The 14,301-nt window shown below is 42.9% G+C and overlaps 1 protein-coding gene across 1 annotated transcript; it reads right to left on the bottom strand.

Annotated features, from left to right (window-relative positions):
- Positions 1-540: 540 nt before the first annotated feature.
- LOC139727873 (uncharacterized) lies at positions 541-14,041 on the bottom strand. Its single transcript, XM_071638845.1, has 6 exons — positions 13,923-14,041; positions 9,332-11,559; positions 7,848-7,895; positions 5,910-5,964; positions 4,629-4,677; positions 541-1,968 (listed from the first exon to the last, which is right to left on the bottom strand). Exons 1-6 carry the CDS (start codon positions 13,933-13,935, stop codon positions 849-851), a joined length of 3,513 nt encoding a protein of 1,170 aa, XP_071494946.1. The 5' UTR covers positions 13,936-14,041; the 3' UTR covers positions 541-848.
- Between the last annotated feature and the right edge of the window lie 260 nt (positions 14,042-14,301).

Genomic DNA, 14,301 nt, shown 5'->3' on the forward strand with positions numbered 1-14,301 from the left:
AGACATTGTGAATTCGGAGAGATCCTCTTCATGTTGGCTTGGAGCAAATCAGTGACGGCCCTTGCAAGATTTGAGTTTTGATCTCATTCCACTTCACGCGTGGATCAGAAAAAAAAAAGGAAAACACTTTTAAAGCCTCTGTTAAGCACTCATCCTGTTCCCGGTTACATTCGGAGCACGCGAGTACAACAAAAACAAGAACCCCTCAATAGAAACAACTAAATTCTGATCTCCGTGGGCCAGTGGGTGTCATGAGTTGACATGCGTCTACAATCAGCCGATGCTGCCAAGCATTCATTCTTGTATACGTGTATTAAATATATTGGAAAAGAACAAAACAATACAAACTCACTTCTGAAAATAAATTTGATTTCTAAAACATGCACGCTTGGGCATGCTGAACACATTGGTTCAAAAAAAAGAAAAACTTTTTTGAAAATATTGCCGCCTTTCTCGGACAAGTGTGAGTGGCTCCCTACCATGAAAAACACCATAACATATTAAACCAAAATATGAAAAACGTCAGTAATTACCATGAGATGTTCTACGCAAGAAGTCATCTTGTTCTTGCTTACATCTCATATCTACACAAATTAACATCCAGGTCATTTTAATAGTCACCACTCAACTTTTGCATTCATACACATTTGGAATGGTAACGTCAGCTGGGCAGACGGAGGTTGTACTGGGGTAAGTGTTGCACTCTTATTGTAAAAGTATAAAAACAAAACAAAACTTGGTGGACAATCGTAGTAATGATTTAACTGTACATGGTGGCTTGTATGCTTGTTTATTGCAGACCCACGAAGAGTATTCCACAATGGGATGCAGAGGAGGGCTGACTCCACCTAAATAATGGGTTTGATGTCTTCGAGGGTGTGAGGCCGGTGTGACGGGTGCAGGGAGGTGAGGGTGTTCACCGGGTTGAACTGGTGAAGTGGCTGGTCATGGTGGTTGACGGGGTTGTGCGCCATGACGCTGTGGTTGAGCGGCGTGAACTGACTCATGGAGTTGATGGAATTCAGCGGATTAGCGGGGTTGAGAGGGTGGAGGGGATTGGGGTTGGGGTTGGAACTTGGGGGAAGAGGGGGCGGGGGCGGGCCACTCCCTTCCCACTTATTGCCGCCAGTCGTATTGCCGAAGTAGTCCAGGCAGGCATTCATGATGGCAAGCTTCTCTACCTTCTGTGTGCGCTCCTCCACTTTGCCGTGCTCTTTCCACCAGTCGATGCCGTGCGTGTTCTTCTTGTGTGTCTTCAGGCTGACGTTGTGCGTGAACGCCGCACTGCAGAGGTCGCACTTGAAGGGTTTGTCGCCCGAGTGCTGGCGCATGTGGGCCTTCATGTTGGACTTTTGGCCGAAGCGCCTCTTGCAGACTGGGCATGAGTGTGGCTTGGTGTGCACCAGCTTGTGCTTCTCCAGGTCTTTGGTGGTCTTGAAGGCCTTGCCGCAGATCTCACAGATGCAGGCCCGCTCCACGAGGTGCCGCTTCGAGTGCTGGTTGAGCCCCGTCTGGAAGAAGAAGTCGGCGCCGCAGATCTTGCATACAAACTCCTTCTTGCCCGCAGCCACCACCTTGTGCCGCTTCTCGTGGGCCACGAGGCTCTCCTTGTTGCGCAGGACGTGGCCGCAGATGCTGCACAGGTGCTCCTCCGCTTCGTTGTGCACCCGCCGCACATGAGCCTTGAGGTCCATGAAGAGCTGCTTGCAGAAGCTGCACTGGTCGAAGCGCACCATCCGCTTCTCACGGTCCGGGGTGAGCGCCAGCTGCATCTTGATGGTACCCTTGTCCTTCTCCTCAGAGCCGTCCTGTGGGATGTGCGTCTGCATGTGTTTGTTGAGGCGGAAGCCGCAGCGGAACTCCTTACCGCAGAAGGGGCAGCCAAAGTCCTTCCCACCGGGTCCATTGTGTGATGGCAGTCCTTCCTTTGTGGGCTTCTCGATTGTCTCCTCCTTGTCTGCTTCCACACTACTTTGCAAGACCGACATGAAAACAACAAAGAAAAAGGTGGGGGAAAAAGAGGGATTATCAGCTGGTCAAATAAGTGCATTGAATAAAAGCTTGGTTAAAAGTCTAATAGTTGAAGGTACAACAACTGTTTAACGGAGCTTCAGAAGAGTTGCTTCGTTATGGGCGCAAACCTCACGGTCAAAAGAGAGAGTTAGAGAAACTGAGAAACCAGAAAGAAAGAAAAAAAAAATGGATGAAGACAGACAGAGAGGGGGAATGCACCTAAAGTTATAAAAACACAAAGAAGTCCAGAATGGATATCAAAACAGACATCAAACAAATGAGAATGTAGAGCCACAGGTAGGAATGTTGTACAGTGGAAGAAAATGGCAAAATGGACACACGATGGTGCAGTGTAAAATGAGCAAATGTTTGATTCCTGCCCTACATATTCAGACACCCTTCTTTTCAAAATGTTCCATCCACCCTGTCCCCTCTTCAACTAAAGTGTACAAAAGGCTACCTAGGAGATCTGGGTTTAAATAGGGAACTTTAGATTTGCGGTGAAGACGTTTAGACAACTATTGCGTTTTCCTCTCTCATTGCGTCGTGTTGCAAAGTATTTTTAGTTTACGCAAAGATGCAAACTGTGAAAAGTAAAATGGCATCCCCATATGATCATTGCATCAAGAAGCTCTCTGGGTAGTGAATTGAGCAGACACAGAAATGGCCCAAAACGCCTAGTGGAAACTTAGATGATGCGAGATCGATTTCGATAAGCAATTTTGTGCATACACAGAAAAGGATTTTATCCTCTGAATGTCCAGGTCACGAAAATCTAAAGCTCTCGAATAACAGGGGAGGTGAAATGATAAGTTAAAGCTCTCTGGAAGAAGGGTGGGTGCCAAACTGAGGATGCTACCCACATCAATTCAACCTGATCAAGCATTAATTTGTGGCAGAGAGAAATGGATGCTGTCCAACACTGCATTTCTCTTTATGAGAGGAACAACATAATAAGCAAAGTAGGCCATAATCTGTATCTTCCTGGTTCCTAATTTTATTTTCTGAGATGTGAATAATCTTCAGTTTGATTTTCCTCTTTTGCCAGTTTCTGAATGATACCATTCTTAACCCGTTCCTCCTGCCATTCTCTGAGCGCCTTCAACGCCTCCAAACAAGATTCTTTTTGCTCGTCGACAGAGAATGGACAGGTTGGTAATCTGCCTGTGCGAAAGCAGTCAAGCGATACATTATACATGTACCCCCTTTCCTCGGTCAACTACATGTGCCATCGAACAATGTTATACAAATGATGCACAGGATAGAGTGTGTTAGTGTAGGCGTGGTGCACTCGAGGGTATTATTACAATTGTGAAACATGCACAAGGCGAAGCCGAGTGCATGTTGCACTACATTGTAAATACCCGAGAGTGAGCTACGCCTCCACTAATGCCACGAAATAATCCTGTGCATCATTTGTTTTATAAAATGGGTCGAAAATTCGAAAACTAACATCATTTTTCAGCGTTTTTCACGTACCTTTGTGGGTCAAGACGTCCGAAGATGTTCGTCCCAAACATTTACGCACGTCGCACTCGCGGAAGTCCCGCACATACAGTATAAGTATAATGGGGGGTTGGGTTTCCGGACACTTAAGTTCCCGCATGAAAACTTACTTATTTTACATAGAATATGCACCCTTTACCTTAAAGACTTGATATAGACTCCTCATACAGGCCTACTAGACAACATACTCTGAAAACGGCGTGAGAATTAACTTGCTAAATCGTTGGATTTCATGTACGCGTCCGGTCCCATAATGCTTGGTCTACTGTACTGTACAAAGTGTACGTATAGTAGAGTATACGTACGTACGCTACACGTTATGCACAATGGAAGACAGGCCGGCCGGCCGGCAGCCCGAACTAGAAGTTCTTTACAGGATTGACAGCGCGTATGCATGCAATTCATCAAAGGAGCCGCCGCGCGCACACTGATCGGCAATCTACCATAGGATTACAGGCAGTGCAATTGTACTGAAGTAAAGGAAGGAGGTGTGTCTCATTTCAGCGCTTCCTATTGGCTACATTCTTGAACCCATTTTATAAAAAATATCGATCGGGTGCGTGGTATGAATAGAAAATGCACTGATGTGTTTGGAACTCTTTTGTTCTCCAAAGAAGAGACACCGTAATGGGGTCAGTGAAACCGTGAAAATCTACAGAGCTCAGCCTTGATTGCTAAGTACTCTGTATGTCTTCATATATGAGGTTTATAGCAAAATATGCGCATACTACATTGGAAAATGCAATTACAATCGCGACAAATGCAGTTTTCATACTGAAAGGAAAGTGATCTCGTTAGAAGACACGCTAATATTTCTCTCAAAGCCATTTTTATGGGAAGCATAACACAAATAAAAATGAATAGGCCATGAATGCTGGTATTCTTGCCTACATTTTGGGAACCTGGTATACCAGGTTCCAGTAAGGAATGGGCTAAATTGATTCTAATTGTCACTTGACCCCATTCTTGTGTTAACACTTTAACATTCAAATAACAATAACATTTCACTTTACAGATTATCATCTCTTGATCTGGGTGCATGAGTTTGCTTGCAAGTGTCTGTGAGCAACTACATCTACATTATGCTGAAGATCATTCGCACAACCTACCTAATCAGCTTGATATTCCTCTGCAAGGGAGCTTTCCGGGCCCGCTTTTCTCTTGGTTTCCTCATCTGCAAATTCAAGGACAATCACAAAAATGAAACCACCACAAGCGAGCGATAACAACATACAGCGTACATCACTAAGACTACTTAAATCTTTCAAGGTGGCAATTGCAAACTTTGTATATGGATGTGCTTTTGAGGTCCAGCTTCAATTTGTTGTTAACCCTTTTCGAGCCAATGGGTCAAATGTGCATAAATTTCACACAGAAACCTATGGAGATGAAATGAAGGTAGCACACAGAGGGTAGAAGAGTAGAAGAGCACAGCTTTCCACTCATCTCATGAAGAATCCTAACTGATATGTCATCAAAGTCAATGGAATATCACACCTACGGTGGCTGGAATTTAATCCAACCAAGAATCTGACACATACAGCGTATGTAACTCCTTCCCTCCCGTCAACTTGCATCTTCCTTTACGCTAAGACTTTAAATAGTTGGTACTCAGTGAAGCCTTCAGGGCAATGATACGTCAAATTTTCCATTCCCAGTTTATATATTCCCTACTTTACAGATAATGTATGCAAGTGACACTTAAAATGACCCATGCTGTTGGTTTCTTTGCATTTTCTTTGAATAAAGAAGAATAGCTGAACACTCTCTTTGTGACATCATAACACTGCAGGAGAGGGCTTCACTTTGGCTTCTGGAAAAAAAGCGGAGAGGGAGGAAAAAGGGCACCGTGACTGAAGACATCCCAGAAGAATCATTCTACAGCACTGAAGTAGTAACACTGAATGAGTAATCCAACGCTGGGCACTGCCACTGGTCCGACGGTCCCAGTCTGGTAAAAATCACCATGGGACCAGCAACTCTTCAGGGACCCTAAATTTACTGGTCCGAGAAGACATGTAAAATAACAAAAATAACATTGTCGCAGGCAGTTGAAAAAAACAGTACAGGACCAGTCTATAGGGGAAATGAGTTTAGTGTGAAGCCCTCGAGTAATCTCCGGTGCTGGTGATGATGGAAAAATTGCATTGCATTTTGAAACAGAGGGAGTCTTTGCAACTTAAAATATACCATAAGAAGTACATGTGCCATTAGGCACTAATGAACCAAAACATACGAAAACAACAACAACAAAAATGCTTCATGATTTTTTTTTCTTTTATTGAAAAATACAATTACATGATTTGAAATAGAGAATTATTTTTACTGTGAGCAACATCGTCTAGCATCACCATACAGTATCAAGTAAGTTCCTTCATTTCCTTTCAGACTGTTTACCTTTTTGGGTGGTTCCCCATCAGCTTGTATTTTCCTAGGTCTGCCTCTCTGTAAAACCATGAGAAAACAAACAAAGAATAAAATTGTTTTTCCACTATCAAAATGCAGCTGCAATGACGAAATGTTAACTCCTGTTTTTTTGTTGTTGTTTTTTGCCCTACAGATCCATGTGTGATTCTGCTGTCCATGAAAGCATTGTGAAAGAATACATTAGCAGTCTATGACAAATGAGTGAACAATTTTGCATTGTGTAAGAATACATTAGCAGTCTATGACAAATGAGTGAACAAGCCTACAAAATGTACCATACTGAAGTTTACCACAGGCAGTGGTATAAAAATAAATCTATGTTGATGTATACATGTAAACATTTCTCAATCAGTTGCAATAAAAAAAAAAAAACTAAACAACTTTGAAAATGTATTGTTTACCATGCATGGTGATATCTGTTCACTGATATCTTGATGGTGACTGCACAAATTTTGAATCATTTGGTTATCTGGAGTGTTTATTTTTTATTTTTCATTTATCTGAACATTATTGTGCATGGCATTCAACAAAGTCATATAAGTTTGATCATTTTGGTAATCTCTCTCTCTCTCTCTCTTTCTCTCTCTGTTTGGGTTAATCCATTGGGTTGGGTCTACAAATTGCATGAAGTCCATGTAACAGAGGTATCAACTTTGTCATAAATTTCACAATGAAGATCAGTTTTTGCTGAGGCAATATGAACTTTGCCCCCTGCTATGGTGATTCATGTCTGAATGAGAAATCTTTCATGGATTTGCTGCTCCACAAATTAATTTTCTTACCTCTGTTACATGGACAACACATTTATGCATTGGCAATAAATTCTCTGGTCTGACATTGCAGTACCCATAATGCCTGAGCAGCAAATTGTACGTACAACTTGGTATGATACTGTTTTTTTTTCTGAAGTCATTACCAGCAGATATTTGCTGGGTTTTAACCCGTTGAGGACAAGTCACGAGTATACTCGGGCAAGTGTCTATGGGAAATGCGTGTTGTAGCAAAATCAGTCCGTCCTCAACGGGTTAATGAGGTCTTGATTTTTAGTTCTAGTACATGTCACAAAAGATGACCCAACCCCGTGGACTGACCAATCTCTATCTCTCTTTCACTGGAAATAACTTTGCTTGCCAGAGTGTACATCACAGACTTGCCTCGTTTAAAACCCTGCCACTAAAATATCTTCTGCATTCACTTTTCTAATTTCGTCTTTGTCACTTATGCTGTATATGTCCATAATTTTACACGCAAAAATATTAACTCTGATCTCGCCAGGAATGTGAAGTGCATGCATATCTCCATTTAGTACTGTACTTTACAATCAGATGTTTGACCACTCACAGAATTGATGCTCAAAGACGTCCTGATTCATTAAAAAAAGACCCACTATTGAATATATTTTGGCATAATACAGAATCTGACAGATCATTGAACTGTTTACAAGTGTTGCCAATTCATTACAATCTACCTCATATCATAATTTGCTGTTGCACCAAAATTTGCTGAATCATAAATGTTTTCTGAATGATACCAATGCAGATAGTATATACGTGGCACTTGTGACACATACAGTGTATGAATTCCCATTTTGTTTTAGTAACTAAAACAACAGACTAACAAACAAATGACTTGAAAGAATTAGTGAATGTGTTATTTTCGCGAGGGTTTAATTTTCACAAATTTCGCAATTCACAGTAGAGCCGTGAATTTAACAACACACGAAAAAATCGCCATGCGGTAGGGCACTAGCGTATTCACAATAAGCCTCAGTGTCAATTCACGAAAACAACATCTCGCAAAAATGTCTGTGACCTCCCCATTCCTGAAAATATCTGTACGTGAAAATAACAGCTTACAGTATTGCAAGGAATCGGTAACAATGGTTTCACATGTGTACTTACCTTTTTCGGTGGGCCTTGTTCTACTTTGACTTTCTTTGGTCTACCAACCTGAGACAGGGAAGAGGGGAAAAAGTTTTGCATCATGATGAGCAAAAGCCAGAGTGTCTCACACTTGGTGAATATTTTCTTAACCCTTTGAGGACGGGCTGATTTTGCTACAACACGCCTTTGCCACAGACATCTAACCGAGTATACTCAACGCTCATTTTCAACAGATTAATGATGGATCTGCCACGTTGAAGTATTAAGTCACACTTAAAAACAGCAACCAAGGATAGCCAGCAAAGTGCCAAGTGAAACAATTTGCTTGTCAAACAGCAGCCATGGACCATTATCTCTCTTTGATCCAAAGAATTGTGGCTGTAAACTTCACAGGAATAGTGTCACCAATAACAACTTTCTGGCATTTACCATCAGTAATTGTTTTCTCTCCTTTTTCATTTACTGTATACGCTATATATTTCGCGGGGGTTTTATTTTCGCGAATTTCGCGAGTCGGGAGCTATTCGCGAATTTAACAACACACGAAAATATTACCTTCCAAAATGAATCCCTTGCCTTGATGTTACGAAAATTTCAGTACTAGTAGTAAACTGTACCATGTCATGGCTTACCGAACAGACCATATACTAGAATTGCTGTACTGGCTAAGCTTGTTTACGTACATATAGCACGTCCACGTCTACTTACAAATACTGTAGAGAGCTAATCCATTATCGCAAGGGGACCACTCATCAGAAATCTAGAGCGATGGACTTAACCACTTCAAAAATGTTGAATTCTAACTTTGATACTAGTTAGCAGAGTTTGGTAAGTTTTTTTTTATGCAGTGTATAACTAGTATCATTCTTATTTGCTAGTAAGTTGAAAATTCACACTTTCTTTGCCACTTCATATTTTCTCTGGTCCCCCAATCGCGAATTTGACCACTCGCGAAAATGTGTGACAGCGGCAATTCGCGAAAATTTGAGATGTACGCGAAAATTATAGCGTATACAGTATCCCCCACCCCATACTTTCACAAATTATGAACACTGACCAGGGCACCATTTCATGAAAGTTGTCAGCCCTGACTTATTTGTCAGTTTTTGACAGTCATCATGGTAACCAGTCAGACAGCAGAGCTTCTCAGCCAATTTTACGGATTTTACGGAAGTGTCAGAAAATGACAACTTGTCAGGGCTGACAAATTTCATGAAATGGTGCCCTGATACATTGATTTTAGCACATCATTTATTAAGCACACTTTGATTTACCTACATTAGATGCACTAAATTTCAGAGGAGACCATAGACTTTGTACACTATGCGCACATCGGAACATACATCGTTTAAAATGCAGTTAGAAAATATGGATCTGCAGTTCCATGGGCCCACATGTAGTTTCAAAATATAAAGACATTCCCTGTAAGCATGTAACCACCTTTGATGTATATTCTTGGATACACATAAGTCGGTGTACGAAGACACACAGACAAATTATACCTTCTTCGGAGGACCCTGCTCCTCCGGTTTGATTTTCCTGGGGCGCCCTCGCTTGGCAACAGTCATGATCTGTCCATCCATCATCACCATGTCCTCCATCACCACTCTCTGGAAGACTTTTCCTCTCCGCTTGGACGTCGGATGTGCACACGGCACCGCAGTCGGAACAGACTCGGTGGTAACGGGAACACTGGAAGCTGGCGCCTTGCGCCTCCTACCCCGGGGCTTTGAGGCTGCTTTCCTCTTGACCAATCTGATGGTGAGCTTGCCCTTTCGTACACTCTGCCTGGTGACGCGGGTGCTCCTGGTCTGCTTGGGACCTATCCAGCGCCACATCGGCATGCGGACTGACTTGATGTCTTGGATGTGGATGGAATCGTCACTGCTGTTGGGGCTCTTTGGTCTTGGGTTGGGGGCTTTTCGCCGGCCGAGTTTCCGCGTCACCCTTCTCTTCAGCGGTACTGGGGGTGCAGGGGGTACCTCTTTGTCTTCCTCCTTCTCATCATCTTCTTCTTCTTCGGATGAGGAGGAGGAAGAGGACTCCGATGCTTGCAGTTCTTCAGTCACAATGTGTCTGTGCTCCTTCTTAAGTGGCAATCTTGGATGTACATGGGACACAGTGTGGTTTGCGGTCGAGGCAGCCTGGCTATGTGGAGGAGACGCTGCCGGTGAATCAGCTTCATATCTAGAACTGACAGAAGATGGGTTTTTATCTAGTTCATTGTCACCAGCGTTAGAAGAATCGTCACTTTCACTGCCACTCTCCTGGGAGTATCCATCTTGCTCTATTTTGGGTTCATTCACGACGGGATGCACGATCTGTCTTGATTCGTCCATCTGAATGGGTGGTACTTGGGCTGGAATACTACTGTGCTTGGACTTATCAACACCCTCCGTTTCTTCAGCATCTGATTCTGAATCTGACTGTTCTGAACTACTGCTGTCATCAGATGCACTCAACTCCTGCATCTTCTCTCTGTCTCGCCTCTCCATCTCCAGCACCATCTCCGCTACTCTGTCCCTCACTCCAAGGCTACTTACAGATGGGATGGGCACAGGGTTGGCGACACTGGCGACTTCCTCAGGAACTCTTTGCACGACCACCCTTTCCGGAACAACAGTTTCTGGAGCCTGGTTGTGATTAGGCTGAATAATGCTTAAGCTGCGAGTACTGTCGGAACTTGTATGTTCCTCTGTTGGTGGCAAGCTTGGACCCTCAATATAGTGATCTGTACTATGTTCAATGACATGTTCCTCAACCTTGGGATGGTCCCTATGGACCACTTCCAGCGCGACATCATGTGCAAGTTCTTCAGGAGTACCATGATTAGCACTCTCTGCTGATGCTCTCCAAGTTTCTTGTCCCATACCCATCATCATTCCCACTCGTGGATGACTAAACTCTGCATGGTTCCTTGTGTGCACTCCCTCTCGGATACCGGGATCAACCACACTACCTCTGCTCAGATAAAAATCTTGCATCCGGGACTCCCCAACACTCCCTCTGGCCATGTCAACGCTTCTTGCAGCCATATCAAACATCATTCCCCTCTGCTGCTGGAAGAGTTCTTCGAACCTACCTTTCTCTATGGGAGGTCCACCCATGCCAAACATCATTGCTGGATTTTGTCTCATCATCTCAGCCTGGTACGGGAACCTCTCCTCTGAGCTAACCCGTGGAGGTGGGGCACCAAAGAGCATCCTTCCCCCAGTCTGCAGAAATTCTGGGTGGTATCGCCCCTGACCCATCTGGCTGGCCATCATCATCAGGTTGCTCCCACGCGGCTGCAGCATGTTTCCCTGGTGCATCTCTGCCATCATCTGCGCAACAGCTAGCTGCTTTGTGCTCTCCTCGTACCCTTGCTCCTCCTCCCGTGTCCATCTCATCGTGTCCACAGGCTGGTGGATGTTCATCATCTCCCGTTGCTCGTACGGCCGGTGCATCGAGTTACGTGGGTCCTCCCGCGGGGCCACCTCTTCGTTGGTCCGGTAGCTGATTGGGAAGCCCTGTGGGTGCATGCTGACCCCGAATCCTCCATAACTTCTGCGGAGCAAGCTCTCGTCACTGTGGTGGTATGGTTGGGTGTCGTGGGATAGTTGTCTTGGGCCCCCATCTCGAGGATCCATACTTCCCTGGACTGGGAGGTTCTCTGCTATCTCCTCGTCCTCCTCTGCACCAACCAATCCTGCTCCTGTGTGGTGTGACAGCTGCCCAGCATGAACCTGCCCTGTTGGAGATTTTGAAAAACCACATATATATGTGGAAAAGTGGTGTCAACAGCGATGATCACACATAAAATTTCCAGCTGTAGCTTACAGAAACAATGGCCCATATTCTACTGTAGACCAAAGTTTTAACCCAATTTAGACTCATTCATGGTTTAGCTTTCATTCTGCTAGCGAGGTTTTGTAAAACCAAAGTCTATTTCAGGCTTAGAAATTAAACATGAAATAGAATGCAGTCTGTACATCTACTTAAATCAAATTTAGCTGCTCACAAATAATTCATGAATTAGTCTGGCCACCACGGTGGGCTTTGCGAATGAAGAAACTCTTCCCTTCCGAGTGCTTTTAATTGTCTATTGGCACTGTATCAGCCACACAAGTGTTTCTTTATATCAATTGTGCATCTATAAAGATCTAATGTGTGCTGTAATTCAAGCTGTGAATGATCCTTGGATAACTGATTATAGTAGCATTTGCTTGTACCAAAGAACTATGAAGGTACTGGCCTATGATGTACCGTTACATGCATTTAGCTTGTGTGGCAATACAAAATGTTGACAACCAAAGAAAACTGTCAGTCCCTAGGACTTCTTTGTAAAAGGAGTCACCTTTGTTTAATACAAGAAAGGAGAAAAAGAAGGAAGAATGAAAGATTAACTCACTCTTTGGTAGAACAGGACTATGGAACAAAATAAAAATAACTACAACTTTACTTCTAGCATCATATCTAGACAGCTTCATTGTTCAAGGGGCATTCACAGCACATGGAGATCTAGTGTAAGTGGTACGCACAGTATACTTATGCACTTAAAGGGATCGTATAGTTTTGGTTGAGACCTAATTTTGGGTTTCTATATTTTTAGGTGAGATAATGAGAAACCTCTTACAAAATATGAAAGAGCATGTGATTCCATGAGGAATTCAACATTTATTTGATGAAAATTGGTTTTGAAATGGCTGAGATATCCAAAACAGAGCGATTCTAGTAAGTGTGGGACCCACATTTTATTACGATCGCTTTGTTTTACTTTGTTTTTGGATGTTTCAGTCATTCCAAACCCGATTTTCATCAAATAAACTTTGAATTCCTCTTAAAATGGTATGCTCTGTACTATTTCATAAGTATTTTCTTAATATCTTGCAAAAACTTTAAATAGAAGCCCAATACTCATCTCCACCAATACTGTACTATCCCTTTAAAGTCAGCATCTTATGCAGAGTTTATTGCTCTACTGGTACTGGCTTCAGCTTTCTGGGAGTTCAGAAGGAAAAAGACAAGCTTTCTACTGTGTCCCAGAATCTGAGAATCCTGTACTTTTCCATGCATGCAATATGATTAGAACTCTTTGCATTTATATGTGCATGCATTAGCACTTGTGATTGTAATGATAGCAGCCTACACAAAGCTCTGATAGAAATGAGATTTTTAATATTCAAAAACCAGAATAATGACACAATTTTGTAAATTTACTTGCAATCTTCACTTATCCAGGGGCCAACAATTGATCATTCTTGCAGTGCAGTGCACAATTGTTGCATGAACATGACTAGGCAACCTGGCTTATATGCACAGCCCTGTCGCAGCTGTACAGAGTCGCGACAAGCTTTGCACGGCATCCGGTCAGGCTATTACAGCTAAACTACCTGCTGTGCTGTACTACAGGCTGTACTGTACTGGTACTGCGCACACATAGGTTCTATTGTTAGAATTAGAGTAGACCGCTGCTACTGCTAGCTGCTAAAGTCAAAAACAAAGAGTAAGATCTCTGACCTTACCTAAAAACAGACTATGAACTAGAAAAGTACACTAGCTAGACACCTGGCACGTACTTGCTTAGTCTAGCCAAGTCCAAGAATTCATTGTCAGTGTCACTCATCTTCTTCATATCAAAATTACAGTAGGCAACGCTAATTCCTAATTGACAATTGGTGATCATGACGATGCATGCATGAGCTACCACTAAATTAACTAACAAGATCTCTAGGTAACAGCACAGCAGGCAGCCTTCCATTTTAATTCAGAACATGAGAATCATCATTCTATCCTAAATCAACATAGAAAAACAAATCATGCGGACGTCAAATATATCCATTTGCAGCCAGTTAATTACTTGCCTGGGTAATATTCTAACAAATACGTCCTGCTAACGACAACAGCATACAGTACTCAGTAGACTACTTTCATTTGTGTGTCGAAATTCCCGGCTGCTCATTGACAGCATAATAATACGCACATCTACGGGTGGGACTATGGAATTCGAGGAATGTTAGTTCCGACATTATTGGTAGTTGACCTTCCTTTCAGCTAAGTAAAAGTCAAACATCTAAAATGTGTGATGCATCTTGCATTATATACGATATTCACCTTTCCTGACCATTTGGTTAGTCCATTAGATACGCCGAAAGACACTCTAGAGGAAAACTAAATGATGGTCGTAGCCTCCTATGTGCCGTGCCTTGTATGCCGATATGGGCAGGGTTCATTTTGTTGACAAAAGACGGTCTATGACCTACCGCTAGATGGCGCAATTGTGTTTTACTTGTCAAGCCCACAGCCGACAGAACTCTGGTCAAGCCCCACATTTACGGGAATCCCCAATCTGGAGCTGTTAACACAGTAAGCTGTTGTCAACAGTATTTAGTATCAATCATTAATGTAATTCGATACTTACGCAAAAATAAATCGAATACTCAACCACATTATTTGAATACGTTTTAATCCATATGATTTGCAGTTTATACAG

This window comes from Diadema antillarum, unplaced genomic scaffold (genome assembly GCF_040938485.1).
Source record: "Diadema antillarum isolate AM-2024a unplaced genomic scaffold, OU_Dant_1.0 seq00000157_RagTag, whole genome shotgun sequence".
Taxonomy (NCBI): domain Eukaryota; kingdom Metazoa; phylum Echinodermata; class Echinoidea; order Diadematoida; family Diadematidae; genus Diadema; species Diadema antillarum.

Bases quoted from the DNA above. Each gene is read 5' to 3' on its own strand.
- LOC139727873 (XM_071638845.1), bottom strand. The intron at 7,896-9,331 runs GTATAATTTGTC...TCCCTGTCTCAG, and splicing joins AGCAGGGTCCTCCGAAGAAG to GTTGGTAGACCAAAGAAAGT. The intron at 5,965-7,847 runs GTAAGTACACAT...ATGGTTTTACAG, and splicing joins AACAAGGCCCACCGAAAAAG to AGAGGCAGACCTAGGAAAAT.